General features: G+C 45.1%; 1 protein-coding gene across 2 annotated transcripts; it reads right to left on the bottom strand.

Moving 5' to 3' along the window:
* Window positions 1–3,173: 3,173 nt before the first annotated feature.
* LOC131592574 (endonuclease domain-containing 1 protein-like) lies at window positions 3,174–8,805 on the bottom strand. 2 transcript variants are annotated; one of them, XM_058864153.1, is made up of 4 exons: window positions 8,789–8,805; window positions 8,596–8,708; window positions 5,632–5,950; window positions 3,174–4,547 (listed from the first exon to the last, which is right to left on the bottom strand). In XM_058864153.1, exons 3-4 carry the CDS (start codon window positions 5,914–5,916, stop codon window positions 4,002–4,004), a joined length of 831 nt encoding a protein of 276 aa, XP_058720136.1. In that variant the 5' UTR covers window positions 5,917–5,950; window positions 8,596–8,708; window positions 8,789–8,805; the 3' UTR covers window positions 3,174–4,001. The 2 variants fall into 2 exon arrangements, with proteins under 2 accessions (XP_058720136.1, XP_058720137.1); XM_058864154.1 differs by lacking the exons at window positions 8,596–8,708; window positions 8,789–8,805 and adding an exon at window positions 8,091–8,277.
* Between the last annotated feature and the right edge of the window lie 8,908 nt (window positions 8,806–17,713).

The following is a 17,713-nucleotide window of genomic DNA, read 5'->3' as shown; positions in this document are numbered from 1 at the left end:
CAGAAAAGAGAAGTTTTCTATATTTATTTAGGGGTGTTTGTTCATACCCTCACTGAAATGGGTTGATGTTTGTTATGGTTTCCTCAGAATTTCTCTCAAATTTGCTGACTTGCAGCATGGTATGTCAGGATCAGTTAACAGGGTCTGGTGACTTCCTTGTTCATTTAATCAATCACACCGGCTGCAGCTGCTCCTGCTGCAGCACCTACACGTGCCTCTGTTCCCAACAGAACATCTCTGGTGACATTAGATGGACTCGTCTGTCTCTGAGTACACTCAGGTATTCCCAGTCTGCTCCTCTGCAGCCTCACATAACATCATTCCCATGGCCAGGCTACACCTATTCCCTTGCCTGATTGCCGTGGCCTTGTAACAGCTTCATCCCAGCAGCCTGGGAAGGAGAAGGCTCAGGGGACACCTCAGGGCACCTGCCAGTACTCTGGGAGTCTACAGGAGAGCTGCAGAGAGACTTTGGACAAGGGCATGGAGTTGATGCGTGGGCTGGGGTCTGGGTTAATTTCTCGACAGTGGCAGGTATGGGACTGTGTTTTGGAGTTCTGCTGAACACACAGTTGATAACACAGAGATACTTTTGTTATTGCTGAGCAGAGCTGTCACAGAGCCAAGGCCTTTTCTGCTTTTTGTGCTTCTAGGCTGGCAAGGAGGGTGGGGGTACTTGGAGGTTGGGAGGAGACACAGCCAGGACAGATGACCCCAGCTGAGCACAGGGATATTCTATGTGGCATCATGCTGAGTATAGAAAGTGAGTGGATGGAGGAGGAAGGAGGGGACATTTGGAGTGGTGGGTTTTGTCTTCCCAGGTTACTGTTGGGTGGGATGGGGCCCTGCTCTCCTGTAGGTGGCTGAACACCTTTCTATCCATGGGAAATGGTGAAAGAATTCCTTGATGTGCTTGGCTTGTGTGCACAGCTTTTGCTTTTCCTGTTAAACTATATTTATCTCCACCCAGCGGTTTTCCAACTTTTACTTTTGCAGTTGTCTCCCTGGTCGTGGTGGGCAGGGAGTGAAGGAGAGGCTGCATGGGGCGTGGCTGCTGCCTGAGGTTAAACCACGACATTAGGACAAGGTGAAAGGGCTTGAAATGGAAGGAGTGTAGGTTTAGATTGGATATTAGGAAAATGTTTGTCACTGTGGAAGTGGTGAAGCCCCAGCACAGGTTGCCCACAGAAGCTGAGACTGCCCCATCCCTGGAAGTGTCCATGGCCAGGTTGGACAGGGCTTGGAGCAACCTGGGAGAGTGGAAGGTGTCCCTGCCCACGGGAGGGCATGGAACTAGCTGGTCATTAAGGTCCTTTCCAACCCAAAATGTTCTGTGTTTCAATGATCATTCACTCACTCCAAACGAAGCTGGACTCATTTTCTTCCATTTCCAAAAGTCCAGGAATAATAGAATGATGAGTTGGTTGTTACAATCAGAAATATCCAGGAAAGTGTGTGAGACCAAAGTTTGTTTAAATAAACTGGTTGAGTCATGCAGTTCCTTATGTCTCTGTTAACTTGGTACTGATGTCTTAAAGAAAGTGGGGTTTAGAGAGAATAAGTGAGAAGGCGAATAAGAAGCAGATCTGGTGGAGGTGGGGGAAATTCCTCCTATCTGATGAGATCTAACTGGCATAACAAAGCAGGGCCCAACAGTGTCACATCATTAGCAGGGACCATAAACCATCAAAGACCCCCAACTGAAGTATCCCCCAACTCCACAGTGCTGCATGACACAGGGGAAAAGTGGGACAATCCCATATAATCCTGAACTCACAGAACCTGCTGAACTCTTTGTTGTGCTGGGCCCCAGCCCCAAAGGATCAAGACTGAGGACATCGAACTTGCAAGTGTCATTGCTGGAGCCATGGGGATATCTTCCATGAGCTGTTGGCACCTGGCCTACTTTGTTCATGCCCACTCATAGGAGAAGTAAGTGGAATCTGATTCATAAACTTGTGTGGGTGATATTATGGCACCCCCTGTTTGTGTTTGGACACCCCATGTCCTGCAAGGATGCGCTGGGTACTGTGACATTACTGGTGGTAGAAATATCAGTGGGAAGAAACTGGTAGTTTACATATGAGGTGACCCTGCAATCCAGCACTGCAGCAAGTAAACTTTATTGGGAATGGCCAATGAGAGACTCAGTGGGTCTGACTGAAGTAAAGTTCACAGCTCCTACAGTGCTGTGCTTTGCACTGGTAGCTGGACAGGTGCCGATAACAGACCAGTGTTTTGGCTACTGCCAAGCAGCGCTGTCCCTCTGACATTTCTTCTCCCATCAAAGGGAATGGGAGTGGGCAAGATCCTGGGAGGGGACTCAACCAGGACAGCTGACCCAAATTAGCCCAAGGGATATTCCATACCATATGATTTCAGCTCAGATATATAAGTTAAGGGGAGAGAGGAGGAAGGGGAGACATTTGTGAGTTTTCAGTGTTGGCTCTCCAGAGGAACTGAAGCCCTGCTTCGCAGGAAATGTCCAAACATCACTGCTGATGTGAAATAGAGACTGACTTTTGCTCTCTTTAGCTCTTGCACATGCAGACACACACCTTCCTGGAGTGTGTGTGTGTGGAGATTCCTCCTTGGAGTGGAGATACCTCTCAAGGTCACTTCTCGAGGCTGAGCCAAAGAGATTTGACCATGATCATTGGTATGTCTGAGTAACATCAATCTCTGCTTAATTGTTTTTGCTGGTTTTAATATAAATGCTTTAATATATTTGCTTCAATACTGCTTCATAGTGCACAATACTATACTAGTAGTTATAGCTTCCAAACTGTGAACTAAATAATTCTGATTAACATATTTTTGCCTTATCATTATCATCATAAATCATATATAATTATGTAAATATGTATGGTTTGCAATCCTCAGACCTGTGGGACAAGTTATATAAAGTTTCAATTACATCTATATGATCTTTTAGACGTAAACAATTGACAAAATCTGGGGCTAAGATTGGATCCAGATGAACCCAGACAGCTCCCTGAGAAGGGGTGAGCAAGGGGGTCTTTTCTGCAGCTTATGTTTCAACATGAAGGTTTCTCTATTAACCTTTGCCCGAAGCTCCCATTCTGCCCATAAAACCACCCTCAAAGGAAAGGGACCACCCAGGATCCCTAAATGTTCATGGTCAAAAGGAACAACAAAAATAAGAAGATAGGTAAAATTTCACAGGGTTTTATTAGTAAATTATACACTTGGCATAGAAATTGTTGTTAGTCCCTAAACTACTCTGTAAGTACGTGGTCATTGGTACTCTTTTACGGATAAATTTCCCTGACCTGAAGACAGGTTTCTCACTTCCTAATGGAAATTAGATATCATGTGAAGTCTGTTATCTCAGACCTTCTTGGAAATAAATCAGAGGTCTTTGGGAGTCTTGGGTTGTCTTGTTCCCCTTTACTCCATTTGTTCCCCTCTACTCTGTTCTGGTGAGACCCCACCTGCAGCGCTGCCTCCAGCTCTGGGATCCACACCAGAAGAAGGACACAAAGCTGTTGGAGTGGGGTCCAGAGGAGTCCACAAGGATGCTCCAAGAGCTGGAGCACATCTGCCCTGGAGAGAGGGTGAGAGAGCCTGGAGAAAAGAAAGCTCTTGGGAGAACTTGGACCCCTTCCAGTGTCTAAAGGGTTTTAAAAGAGAGAGGAAGTTTGGACAAGGGTATGGAGTGACAGGACAAGAGGGAATGGCTTTAAACTGAGAGTAGGTGGGGTTAAATTAGATGTTAAGAAGAAATTCTTTACTGTGAGGGTGGTGAGGCCCTGGCACAGGTTGTCCAGAGAAGTTGTGGCTGCTCCATCCCTGGAAGTATTCAAAGCCAGGTTGGACAGGGCTTGGAGCCACTGAGGATAGTGAAAGGTGTCCCTGCCCATGGCATGAAAGCTGAGTCTACATGAATGGTCTTTGAAATTCCTTCCAACCCAAGCCATTCTGTGATTCTATGACATGTGGCAAAAGCTCCTAAGCCTGTTCCACCCAGGATGTGAAGCTTATTCCCGGGGACAGTCACTGTCAAACAGGGAAACCTGTCCCCTCCCATAGAGCTCAGTTAAAGTGTCCTCCAGCTCCCCCAGTGTGAGGAGCTGAACCTGGTTCTTGTCGTTCTCAGCGATGACCGCCCAAGCTTTTATGTAGTTGTTGTCCATCACACAGCAGGCAGCTGACCAGAGGTAGCTGGGTTTATTAACCCTCCCCTTGGCAATGTAGTTGTTCCCAGGCACAGCTCCCACGATGGCATAGGTGGTTTTACAGTCCCGGGTCCTCCTGATCATCGTTTGCTGCTCGTAGTTGTTCCAGGCACCGCCATTGAGTTTCTCATCCTGGGGCACTATGTTGGTGAGGGTGAAGGTGGCCATCCTGCTGCTGTAGTCATCATGGTGGCCATTGGGGTTCAAATGGCCTCGGTTCAAACCCGTCAGGTTCTTGTAATCATGAAGGATAGCCTGGCTCTGGCTGAGTTTCTCTAAGCTGACATTGTATCGATTTAAGAGTGTCCATTCTTTTTCCATAGTTTTAGGATAATTTAGGCCAATCAGCTTGACAAGAAAAGAGGAAAAGGTGTTAGTATTAGGGATGGGATAATGGAACAGATTTCCCTAGAGCAGAAGTCTCTTGAGTGTCAAGATCCCATTTTTTTGTCTGGTCCTGATGTGGTACAATATCAGATTAGTTACTTGAGTTCCTATGAGGAACTAGTGCAAATATCTTTTTATTTCAGAAATTCATTCCACATTTACTGCATTATATTTAGCTTTCCTTTGGAACACTGCATATGGGTTTATTCTGTGATTCATTTTCACCTAAATCAATCCTGCCACTCTGTCCTTAGCAATGGCAGGAATTGTCTCTTTTTATGTCTGTTTTCCTAAAGTTCTGAAGTTTGGCTGAAAGACATTTGTGAGGGCTCTGTGGGTCTGCTGGATCCTTCTGGATCTTTGAGCCTGAGCCAAAGGTGCTCAGGGGTCACTGCCCATGCATGGAGATCACACCCTTCTGACTGGACTGACACTGATGCTCCTCACTTTCCATGGCCTGAAATCCCTCCACAGTCAACCAGACCCTCTCATAAGCCAGGGTCTGTGTCTGCCAAGGCTTCATCACTGGACCATCTCACCCCCTTTTGAGTTTCTCCTCACTTCTCTTGCACCACTCACAAAGCCTGTTTGACTCTTCACTGGGAGCAGATAAGCTCTGTCAGGGATGCAGAACAGCTCAGAGCAAAGTGGGGATCAGATCCCTGCTGGACCACTGATTCCTTAAATTTAGCTGCTGCTGGATGTCTTTTGCCCATAACTTGTTCTCCCACCACAGGCACAGGGCACAGGGCACAGGGAGTAAAACAGTTTGACTTTGTAATGTAAGGCAAAGTAATTTGATTTACTCTTCCTGTCAGGTCAATGCTAAAAATTGGCACCTTTGGGATATGATTCATCTCATCCTCCTGCTGATGTCTCAGATGCATTAGGGGAATCATGTGATGAAGGTGTTTGAAGTTAAATGAGGAGAATCCCATCCAGTGTGTCCATTTGCATGTGTTTAGAGAGGTGGGACAAAGTAGAAATGGTTATTTTAATACTGCTTTTAATGACTGGATGGTGATGTGCTATAAGAGACACTCACCTGGGGCTCAACCAGCCATGTTTTAGGTCTTTTGCCAGGTCCAGGCTGGTAGATGTAAGCAGAGTAGACAGGAATACGCATCTTCCTGTCATACAGGGTGGCAAAGTAATACTGGTTCTTGTAGCGCTGGCAGATCCAGGCTGGTTTCTGCGGCTCCAGGGCTTCATTTGGGGGGACCTCCCGGAAAAAAAACTGAGGACATGAACTTTCAAAGGATTTCACCACCTCGCTGTGTCCCAGCCAGAGGCAGCTCGCCAGCACCTGCAGCAGCAGCAGCCACAGCATTGCAGGAGGATTTCAGTGAAGGGCTCTTGCTCCCCTGGAAGGCAAATGCAGAGGAAGGGACTATAAGAGACCAAGGAGGGGGTAACTTCTGTTCTCCTGGACATGGAAAAATCAGCGCTATAGAGTTGTGCAGGCAGACAACTGGAGGTAAAAGGATAACGGTAGAAAAGTTACATGGGAAAATACAGTTGCTCCTCCTTGGATGAAACACAGTCAGCATACCTGGCCTCCCAAACACAAGGACTAAATCTAAGGTGGGTCTAAACAGCAGGTGGAGTGGAGTGGAGACACCATGGCCAGGCTCTGTCAAAACCCTTACAGAAGAGACACCTCGGTGATATTTTCTAGCTGATAATCTGCATGGCAACTGAAAAACATGGGAGATAAATGAAGATGTCCTGCAGCTGAATCAGCAACCATGGCAAAATTCCTCTCCTTGGACAGACACACATCCCCATCTCAAGGTTACTTGGATGATATTATTGAGATATCCACCCCCAAGGCATAAGAACCCCTCACTGAGAAAGATGTATGACTACATGCAAACACCATCTAAATGTAAAGGAATAGTATAAAAGTGAATTAAAAATGGAGAGAAGTAATGGAAGACTCCATTGTAACTTCTGGGATCAGTTGATGAGCTAAACCTACCTTTTCTCCCTTAGGGATGCCTATCGGGTAAGAATCCTACTTTATGCATGCTGAATGATTACCTCATTGGGGATTAAAGTTTATTAATATGTTGTTCTGAATTAGTATCTTGCTTTGAGTATCTTTTTGCAATCAGATACTTTCACTGGCAAACCTCAAACCTTAACCTGTCACAGTTTTACTAATAGTATTATTCTGTTAAGAGTTAAAAGGAGTCCTCCAGAGGTGCTGGCAGTTTTTGGCAGTGAGTAAAGGTGTGGAGACCCAGGAGGGGTTTCTCTCTGGTTTTTCTCTGGTTGGTGTGTGAACAATCAGTCAAACCCTCCAGCCCAGAGAGCTGCTCAGTGTAGGGTCCCCACAACAGGACACCAACAGACTGATAAAGCAGGAGGGTTTTTGGCCTTCATGTGGCCCTGACAGACTGAACACACACTAGAGGTTTGAGCAAATCTCCCTTTTTCACATGAGAAGGTGAAATCTCAAATAGGTTTTAGGTGCCCAGAGAAGGCAATGGTGGGGAACATAGTCTGTCTGAGGGGTGCTCCAAACCCACCCAATGCCTAAACAGCTCTTGCAGCAAAGTTATCATGGAACTGAGATATGGCAGTGGGACAAGGTCACCTTTCCCAACCCACCTCTGTTGGTCAAGAGCTCAGCTTTTGCACTGGCACCGGAGAAAAAATCCTGCAAGAAAACAGGGCCTGGAAGCCCCTACTTCCAAATGTGGTCTCATAGAATCACAGAGGATGCTGTGTTGGAATGGACCCATCAGGATCATTGAATCCAACTTCTGGCCCTGCCCAGGACAGCCCCAGAAATCCCACCATGTGCCTGACAGAATTATACAAACACATCATGTACTCAGGCAGGTGTGGGGATGTGACCACTTTCCTGGGGAGCCTGTTTCAGGGCTCAGACACCCTCTAGGTGAAAAACCTCTTCCTGATATCCAGCTTAATTCTTCCCTGACTCAGTTTCAGGCCATTCTCACTCCCTCCTGCTCTGAGCACCTTCCCACAGCAGACACCTGCAGCTGGGCACGGACTCTGCTCAGCCTCCTGCAATGCTGAGCTGGGCTTTAATCTCATGGGGCAATGGGCAGGGAAAGAACAGCAATGCTGCACTTCCTACATGTCTCTGGCCCCATTCATGTTCACACAGACATGCAGCTCTTCCAGCCAGACCCACTACTGAACCCAAAGTAATCCAGCTTGGGTTCCTGCCTCTCAGCTGACATTTGGATATTAAGCTACATATACCCTTGGCTCTGACACAGGAAATCTGGTCCTTTTCTTCTTTAGCAACCCCGGATCAGGAATGTGGTGACCAGTAAACTGGAAACTAAGAGCAGGAACAAGAAGTGGTGACTTTTTTCAGTACTCTGCAGAACATGCTCATAGCTGCCCCAAATCAAGCAGAGAAGTTCCTAAAAAGTTCTTTTGCATGATCCCCTCCACAAGCTTAAAATATATTTAACTAACTTAATAACTAAGTTAATATCAGATATATAGAAACCAACCTACCTTGGGAAAGAGCTGCACAGGATTCTACTCACAGCCCCAAAGTGGCAGAGGACTCTCAAATGCCTCTGCTGCAGTCCCAGACTGTTTTTATTTATATGCTCTCCAAGTAGGCAGAGCTGTCAGATTTCCCCAGCGGGGTTTAGAGTGAGTTTGTCCAGGAGTTCAGCCACCTGTGTTTGTCCAGAGGCCTCTTGCAAGGTCATGGGTGGAGTTTTGGTGCTCAATAAACTCACCCCTCCTTTTTATTCAACAGTTTGTTGTTAATTTTACAGGTGACTTGGCTTGAAATTCTTTCCCAAATCATTCCTTCTGTCCTTGCCCTCCTTTACAAAAAGTGGTAAAGAGCTGCAAAATTCAGTGCATGCATAGGCTCTGATTGCTCCTTGGAGAGCAGATGGTGGAACTCAGCAACTCCAGCCTAGGCTTTCTCTCTATATATTTATTCCACAGCTCAGGAAAGACTTGAAATATTGGAATAAATGCTGAGGGAGGAGCAAGAGCTTACCTTGAAGCAGAGTCTCAGAACAGGCAGCCAAATAGTTCTTTTTGTCTTGTCCCTGGAGAAACACTTGACTGATCCCTCAGGAGTCCCAGAGCAATATATACCCGGTCATAAATCTGCTTGTTGTGGTAAACAGGGAATTTCACTGAAAAGATAGGTTTTCTGTTACTATTCAAGGAGATTTGTTCACACCTACCCTGAAGTGGGGTGACAGTTGCTATTTGCAATTTCCTCAGGATTTCTCCCAGGTTCTTGCAGCATCACGTGTAAGGGGAAAATAACCGGGTCTGGTGACTTATCTGTTCATTTCCTCATTCCCCACGAATGGGGACCTACAAGTGTTTCTGTTCCTGGCAGAACATCTCTTGTGGCATTAGACTGACTGGCCTGTCTCTGAGTACACCCAGATGTTCACAGTCTGCTCTTCTGCAGCCTCTCAGACACAATTAGTATGGTCAGGCTGCGTATTTTCCCTTGTCTGATTGCAAAAGCTTCATAAGAGCTCTTATTCGCATAAAGCCTCCTGCTGAGCAGGTTCTGGGAGACCTTAGAGCCCCTTTCTGTGCCTGAGAGTGGTTCACACAGAGAGGAACTTTTGAGAAGGGTGTGAAATGACAGGACAACAGAGAGCAGCTTCAAACTGACAGAAGGCAGGGTTAGATTAGATGTTAGGATTAGATTTTAGTCTCAAGAAGAGCAGGCTCAGGGCACTCTACAATTACCTGAAAGGAAGCTGTAATGAGGTTGAGGTTGGTCTCTTCTACCATGCCAGTAGTGAGAGGACTAGAGGAAAAGGCTTTAAGATGAGACAGGGAAAATTCAGATTAGATATTTATAAAAACGCTTTCAACTGTCACATAAGCAATGGAAAAAGTTGCCTAGAGAGGTGCTGGAGTCACCATCCCTGGGGTGTTTCAGAGGCATCTGGATTTGGACTGGGTGATATGGATTTAAGGTTTACAGTAGTAGAAGTTCACAGTAGTGCTGGGAGGATGGTGCAACAGGATGACCCCAGAGATCTCTTCCAACCTTGGATTCTGTCATTTCTCTTTTTGGCTTCCCAAGTATTTCAAAAGCTTGCTGTGGATGGCAGGGCATTTCCGGGTGCTGCCAGGGGTAAAGGACAGCCCAGGGAGCTGATGGAGGTGGGATTCATGGGGTTGGTCAATCACCCATAGCTCCAGAGCCTGGAAAGCAGAAGCAATGGGCATGGGATGAGCAGTGGTGAGGATGAGTGTGGTCTCAAGCCCCAGCAGGTGTACAGAGGTGGGTGAGTGAGTCAGAGGGAGCCCCCTGAGGTACAGCAGAGCTGTCTGCAGATGTCCCTCAGCCTGAAATTGCACTGATGTTCTGGTAACTGTGACATTATTGGTAGTAGAAATATCAGCAAGAAGCAACTTGTGATTTATATGTGAGGTGACCCTGCAAACCACCACTGCAGCAAATAATTTTTACTGTGAACTACTCAGAAACTAAATGATCTGTCCTATGCTGATCACCAATGCCTATTTACTGGATCTTCTCTGCCTTTCAACTTAGTGGAGGCAGTGCCTACATGTTGCCCTGAGCTGTGCACTTTCTAGATGAGAGATATTTAGTGAGCTCTGCTGCCCAGTGATCCAAATCCCCTGTGCTCTTTTCCATAAGACAAACCTCCATTTCTTCAACTTACAAAAAATTCTGTTGGATCCTCTAGTCTTCTTACAGTTGGGAGATCAGAGATTACTACATGAAGTACTTTTGGTAAATTTTCCATATTATGGTAGAAAAAATCCCCCAGGATTTAGCTCACGTTTTTAGGGAAATGATTTTGAAGTCCAGATCTGGCTTCTCCCAGTGGATGTTCTCCTGATTTTTCGCTCAGTTTTCTTTCTATTTGCCTTTAGATGCTAAAGGCCGCAGTCCAACTTTGTGCTCAAAGCAGGGGAAGCTGTGAAGTAGCTGAGCAAAACAGGGAAATGGAAATAGCTCTTATGACTGCAATAGTGGAAAAAGGGGATTTTGAAGGAGAGTGCAGTACTATTTCTATTTCAATGACTGGACGTGGCACTCAGTGCCATAGTCTGGTTAAAAGGTGGTGATTGATCAGAGGTGTGACTTGGACATCTTTTCCAATCTAAATGATGCTGTGATTCTACTGGGAAATAAAATGAGGTGTCATCAAAGTCTTCTCCTGAGCTTTCAGTCCCTGTGGAATAAGGAAATGAATAGCCAAAGAGATGCTAAGGAGATGGAAGGCTGCAGGTCTTCAAGGCAAAGCGAATCACAGCAGCAGAAGCCAAATGCACATGAGAAAACAAAATGCAAGAAGGTGAAATGTTGCTTGGACAGGTGGATTGAGGAGATTTTTGCTCTTCTGGACTGTTCTTGTTCAAGGGCAGCAAACAGTCCATGGCCACAGGCAGGATCTGTGAGTGAGGACAGTGAGGGAGTGCCGACACCTCAAGGCCAGCACACTCTTTACATTAGCCAGGATGGTGATGCAGGTCTCACCTTACACACCAAGTATGTTCATAGAATCACAGAAAGAATCATGGAATGGTTTGGATTGGAAGGGACCTTAGGGATCATGCAGTTCCATGCCGCTGTTACCAAGCAATGACACCTTCCACTAGACCAAGTTGCTCAAAGTCCAACCCAACCTGGCCTTGAACACTTCCAGAGATGGGGCATTCACATGTTCACCTTTGCCAAGTGTACAAATAAGAGTGAGCTTCAAGTGATGGGTAAAACACTGACCCAATCAAATCAAAGATTAGAGGTTCACAGAAAAGGCAACGACTGCTTCTTCTGTCTTCCCCTGTGTCCCAGAAGTGATCCTAAAGCATCTCCCTCAAGGAACATTTTCTATGTGAAGAATAGAACCCTTGTCCAAAGCCATATGAAAAGTATCAATTTTATGGAGAAAAGTGCAAGGAAAAAGTAAGGATATAAAAGATTGACTGTGTTACCAAATCCCCCTAAGGACAGCAGATGTACATTATTCATTTTAAACAATTTTCCTCAAACCTTTCTATGCAACACTCCAAATGCTAGCTCATGACAGCTCTTGAATTTTGGAAATAAATGTATTCAACCCATTATTTCCTCATAAGGATTAACAGCTTTTTAAATATCATACAGTTCAGCTGAAAAAGTTGGTGTGGGATTTGGATATCTTTGGCTACATTAACTCCACCAGCCCAGGTGCCATGGTCCCTGTGCTTGCAGAGCAGGTAACACTGAGGTGACAGAGGGGTCACCTCTTTGCCACCAATGAAGCAACACCCTGCTTCAAACATTGACAGTTGAGAGCTGCCAGGTTCCCTGTGGTTACTCTCACTCTTTCAGTTTCTTTTCTTTCAGCTTTGGAGACCAAAAAGCAGTACATTATTTTCGCTTTCTTATCTTCATGGCAAAACCTCTGAACTGCATACTACAGAGGGAGTGAACAACCACCACTGGAAGCTACAAGCCAGGTTTTGAGCCAGATGAAGGAGAAGGATGGTAAGAAGCACACCTCGTGGAGGCAGGAGGGTGTTTTTATCATGGCAGTTGTCCTTCCTTACACAACTGCTCAGCTGTGGAACTCCCACCCCTCGCCCCTGGGCAAGGTCACATTCACACCTGGGCTCAACTCCCTGATGTGAGAGGCAGCTGGGAAGACTTCATAAAGCACCAAAGACCTCCTGAAGTGTCCCCAGACTCATTCCTGAGGCCTTCCACCAAAGGACTAAAAGCTTCCCCCCCAGGTGAGGTACCTGGGCATTCCCACCCAGCCTGAGCATATTTTAACTCACTGGATGTTTTATCTGGGGGCTTTTCCCCCCACACCTGATGGATCAAGACTGTGACCATCACTTCAACCAACAGACATCAAAATAGCAACAATAAAATCTTGTCCCTGGTTCCATACGTGGTGAGGGCTTTCTACTCTTATCCTTTCTTTCTCTTTCTTTTTTCTTTTATATATTTTTCTAAGTGATATTTTAATAGATATATACAGATATATATGGATATATATATATAAAATACATATAAATAAAAATAGAAAAATAAATATATAAAATATTTATATGTAATTGATATATGTATATTTATATAAATAAAAATATGGATATATGCATGTATGCATATATGGATATGTATATATATATATATGTATATATATATTATATGGCTATATAATATGGATACTAATAAGGATAATACTAACCAAAATGGCTACAACCTCCTTTCCACTGCAACCAAATTATTCTAAAATAAACCCATATACATATATACATGTATATATTCTTAAAAACACTGGTCATTGTTGTTTCATCCTCATCCACCCCAAGGAATCTATTAACAAGAAACTGGAGCATGAGTCTATTAACAAGAACCAAGGACCCTTCCCTTCTGGTCTCTCACACTCTGCAGTTGTTCCTCAGGTAAAGTGGAAGTCCCAGTGTATTAAAGCAGCTCTGGAGCCTGAATTCTGAATTTGTGAAATTTTCTTTCCACCATCCAGTGGTAACAATACAATTCCTCATAAGCTACAGCAACACTCCTAAGTGTACTTCAGTTTCATGAACATTTTGGTCTGTATAGAAATTAATCCATGCAGTGGATTCATACAGATACATTTTTAAGAAGATGAAATATCTTTACTTATTAATACAACCTGCTTATTAAGCCTCCTTTGATTTTTCTTCCTGGAAGATGTTTGTATATTAGGGCTAGGATTTCACCACATATGTGGACTCCAGCTGTTGAGATTTAGCTGTTTTAAAGTTGCTCTCAGATATGCTACCAAGGTGGTCTGAGGCATGGAGCACATACCTTTGGAAAACAGGAATTCAGACCTGTTGAATCTGGCCAAAGGGAGGCTGAAGGGCAGCCCAACAGCCACCTACAGGCACTGAAAAGGTCAAGAACAACAAAGCTGAGCTCTTTGTGGCACAGCCAGGCAGTGTAACAAAGCACAGCACCCACAGATGGCTTGGGAGGCACAGGTTGCACAGCAGGATAAAAATTGCCTCTAGGCAGGTACTACAGCACTGGGACAGGTTGTTGGGAAATGACAAATGATCAGTTGCAGAGGTGACTCAAGGCTTAGCTGGATGAAAACAGCTGAATTAGAGTCCTGAGGCTGATGTTGCCAAACAGCATTTCTTTGATCCTATGGTAGATACATCTCCCATCTTCTCCCTGCCCCACCCCACCCTGGCCTGCCACACTCAGATATTGCCTGGAAAATTATGTCAACATAGTAAATGGCAAAATCCTCTGGTTCTGAGAGTTGTATTTCTAAGTCTTTCTATAGCCCAAAGTCATAGAAAACACACCACATACCTCAGAGGGCCAGGAGGAAGACACAGTTCCAGAATCCTGGTTCAGACTCCTCCAGGGAAAAGACAGCAACTAGTGAGACCCCAGCCACTCATCTCTTTCCCTAAGGAGAGGCTGATCTTTTTCAACAGTGTCTGGACCAATTTGGTTCATCTGCCAGCCATCCCCACACTACAGTAAATACAAGCTTTGCTACTGCACATTAGTTATGCCAAGGGTAATTAGCAGTTACGTCAACATGATTTCCAGTTTGACTGCTGGCTGACTCCATGTGGAAATGAGGCTGTTGATTGCAAGAGGAAATGTCAGACGAGGTTTCAGAGGATGAGCCTTGTTGCTCATGAAGAAAAGCAGCCCTTGTGCTCAGGGGCTGTGCCTTTGCTCATCTCTGCTGGCCTTGGCATCCCCTGGAGCCCGTGGATGTGGCACAGAAGGGAGGGGCAGCTGTGTGCAGCGAGCAACGCTGATCTTCCCTTCACCTCTGAAGGTGTCACCCAGAGCTCACTGCCTCCAGCCAGAAAAGGTGTGATAATGCTGTGTTGTAGGAGGTGGCAGACTCAAATCCTGGCTTAATTAAGAACATGTCCTCATTACAATGATTTCACAAGAAACTGGCCCTTGAGGACAGACTAACACAACCAACTCGCTCCTGTCTCACCCCATCTAAATGACTTGTAGTCCCAGGAACTCTGGGTTTGGCTAAGCAGGATTTGCCCTGCTTAAGGGCTGGTTCTCAGCACTCCCTGTAGAGTCAATACAAGAGGAATATCCACATTTCCAGGGCAAAGTTCACAACTGGAAGATGAAGGGAATTACACTATAAAAGTGTTTCTTCCTCTTAAGCTCTGACTTACACCTCCAACATTACATGAGCTGAGTCCCACTTTATGTTGCCATCTCTAAACCCATGATGTCTATATCACATTACTTAGCCAAAGCATAACAGAAAAATACAAAAGCCATCCATTTCCAAAGCCCTTTCCTTCTGGACAGAACTTCAAAGCAAACAGCCTCTCCTCTTTTATTTTCATGGGCTTGATGTGTCAATCCAGCAGGAATTTCAGGGGAGTTTTATAACCTGTGTTGGAGGATGTTTTCTTGAGAGCACAACAAACAAATAATCAGCATAGCAAGGAACAGGAGGGAAGGATCGTGGAAGACAACAGAGGGTAAGGAATAGAGATTATTTTTCTAACTTCCCGGTGGGGTTAGCTGGGTGTTTTAGGTCTTACACAAGCCCAAAAGAGCTGATAGCACTACAAGATCACCTGGTTTAAAGATGAGCTTATATTAAACTGGCCATGGACTAGTTGCAAATTTGGATTCTTGAGAAGTGAAGTCAAAAGTTTTTTGTGCAGGTGACTTGCTCTGAGTCAGACCTCCTGATGGACTAAAAGCCAGCTCATGCATGCAATGAAGCAAGTCAAAAGTCACCTTAGGCCTTCTCTGGGCTCCCCTTGTGATCCAGCCTTAGTTTGCAACACTCCTCTTCTGAGGTGACCTCAGAGGGGATGTGTGATGCTTCATTTGTGATTTGGTTTTCTGCTGCAGATACCATTTCATGGGACATGACCATTACCAATGGGATGTGCCAGAAAATCCTGAGTCAGGATGCCCAATTTGATGCTCCTTTTCACTCAGAAAGATCCAGAGAACAAGATTATGGTAAATATATACCTCTGTCCATAACAAGCATCTGTGAATATTTTAGATGGGTATTTCCAGCACTAGGTCAACAAGATGTGATAAATCATGAAATGTGGTAAGCAAACTCAGATTTTCCTTTGTTTGGTGAGATTCTGAACTGAAGTGGTTCTGAAAGTGTTGTATGGGCAGCATCTCATTTCCCAAGCAGGAGAGAGAGGAATGGGAACATGGAGGGTGGATGGGTTTGCAGGGTTAACTCAGAACAGGATGAGAAAATCAGCCATAAGAATAAGCAAATGCTTCAGCGATGAGCCAAGATTTTCCTCAAACTGAACCAGACAGGAACCTATCAGGTAAAGACAGAAAGCTGGACGTAGCCAGCTCTGACCTCACCTCAGCTGACTCTTGGACAATGAAGGTACTTCCCTAGAACACAACCTTCCCACCAGAGACTGACTGCCAGGACCCAGCTCTCAGTGAGAGATATTTGCTGGGGCAGAGAAGGCAGCTGATGAGGTTAGGGAAGTATTGGGCAAGCAGTACCCACAGCCCAGCTATGGGTCTAAGGAGAGGCTGTTTCATTCTTGAAAAACAAAAGCAAAAGCATCTGTTGTCACAAGTGAGGAAACCAGCCCAGCAAAACTGGTTTAGAGGAGGTGAATTTGAAATCCAGACTGGCTGGTAAAAGGCAGATCCTATAACAATGAAATTTTGGAGGGCTTTTGAGGTGTTTGTGCCCGTTTAACCTCTGGGGTTAGACCACATCTGGTTGCCCTCATTGGAGCTCTTGGTTGCCTTGGTAGAAAAAGTCAGATTCACCAGTTGTGTTAAAGTCTGTTGTGCCTGGACAAAGCAAGAGCAAATGCTACCATCATAATTTGGGTGTGGGGAGCCCTAAACCAGGAGCAACCTCAAGATGGAGGTACTGGAAGCAAAGAGATGGATTTGATCCAACTCTCCCATGGGAACCCTTGGAGACACCATGAAGCTCAGGATGGAGCCAATCTTGAGCAGTCTGATCCAGCACTGATGGTAGATCTGCTGCAAGGATCTCAATGATCTTAGAGGTCTTTTCCAGCCTAAATGATTCTGTGATCCTAAAAAAATACCTTTCTAGTTACAGAGGTTGGTGCAGAGGTTTCCCCTCTGAGAATGGTGGGGAGAAAGAGTCAGAGTGAGTCAAGTCCAACCTCAAATGCCAAAAGGCAAATCTTTATGCAGCCATGGGCATTGTGAAAAAAATGTGCAGAGTTATTCAAAATAATACCAAAGTACAGATCAGCATGGGCAAAGCTGGAGCAATAAGGAAATTGAAAGTACCAAGTTTAGCACTTTGTTTATATGTCCTGGTTCTTGTTTTTCAGTCAGCTGCAGATCAAAATCACAGAAATCAGCACAAAATGCAATGGTTGATACTTTTTTTTTTTTTTTTCTTTTTTTTTTTTTTTTTTTTTTTTTGTGTTAACAACTGTTTCTTATAAATACACAGCTGTTATCATCAGCCCCAACAGGGTATCCTGTGAGTCTGTACTACAGGAAACACAGCACTGAGAACATGACCCTTTCTTCACATGCCACTCTCACACTTGCTGCTGAGTATTATAATCAGAATTACAGAAGGGTTTGGATTGGAAAGCACCTTCAAGATCATCTCATTCCAACACACTGCCATGGGCAGGGACACCTTTGACAAGATGAGGTTTCTCCAAGCCCCATCCAACCTTGGACACTTCCAGGGATGGGGCAGCCACAGCTTCTCTGAGTAACCTATGCCAGGGCCTCCCCACCCTCACAGGGAAGAATTTCTTCCCAATATCCCACCTAAACCTTCCCTCTGGCAGTGGGAAGCCATTCCCCCTTCTCTTGTCCTCCCAGGCACTTGCCCCACATCCCTTTCCAGCTCTCTTGGAGTCCCTTTAGGCACTGGAACGACCTCTAAGGTCTTCCTGGAGCCTTCTCTTCTCCAGACTGAACACTCCCAACTCAGACTGTCTCCAGAGCAGAGGTGTTCCAGCCCTCCATACATTCCCTGTGGATTCATTATTTGGAAGGCACATTGGCGTTAGTGGCACAAACTTGCCATTAAAATCTATGGAATTATTTAATATCAACCTTTTCAGAACATCCTCTTTCTTCAGGATTAAAACAGGGAACACCCCTC

Source organism: Poecile atricapillus, chromosome Z (assembly GCF_030490865.1).
Source record: "Poecile atricapillus isolate bPoeAtr1 chromosome Z, bPoeAtr1.hap1, whole genome shotgun sequence".
Classification (NCBI taxonomy): domain Eukaryota; kingdom Metazoa; phylum Chordata; class Aves; order Passeriformes; family Paridae; genus Poecile; species Poecile atricapillus.
This window is presented reverse-complemented; position numbering and strand designations above follow the sequence as displayed.

Excerpts from the sequence above, each read along its gene's own strand:
- LOC131592574 (XM_058864153.1), bottom strand. The coding sequence starts at position 5,916 with ATGCTGTGGCTGCTGCTGCTGCAGGTGCTGGCGAGCTGCCTCTGGCTG. Across the intron at positions 4,548-5,631 it reads CATGGCTGGTTGAGCCCCAG|CTGATTGGCCTAAATTATCC; the intron begins GTGAGTGTCTCT and ends TTTCTTGTCAAG.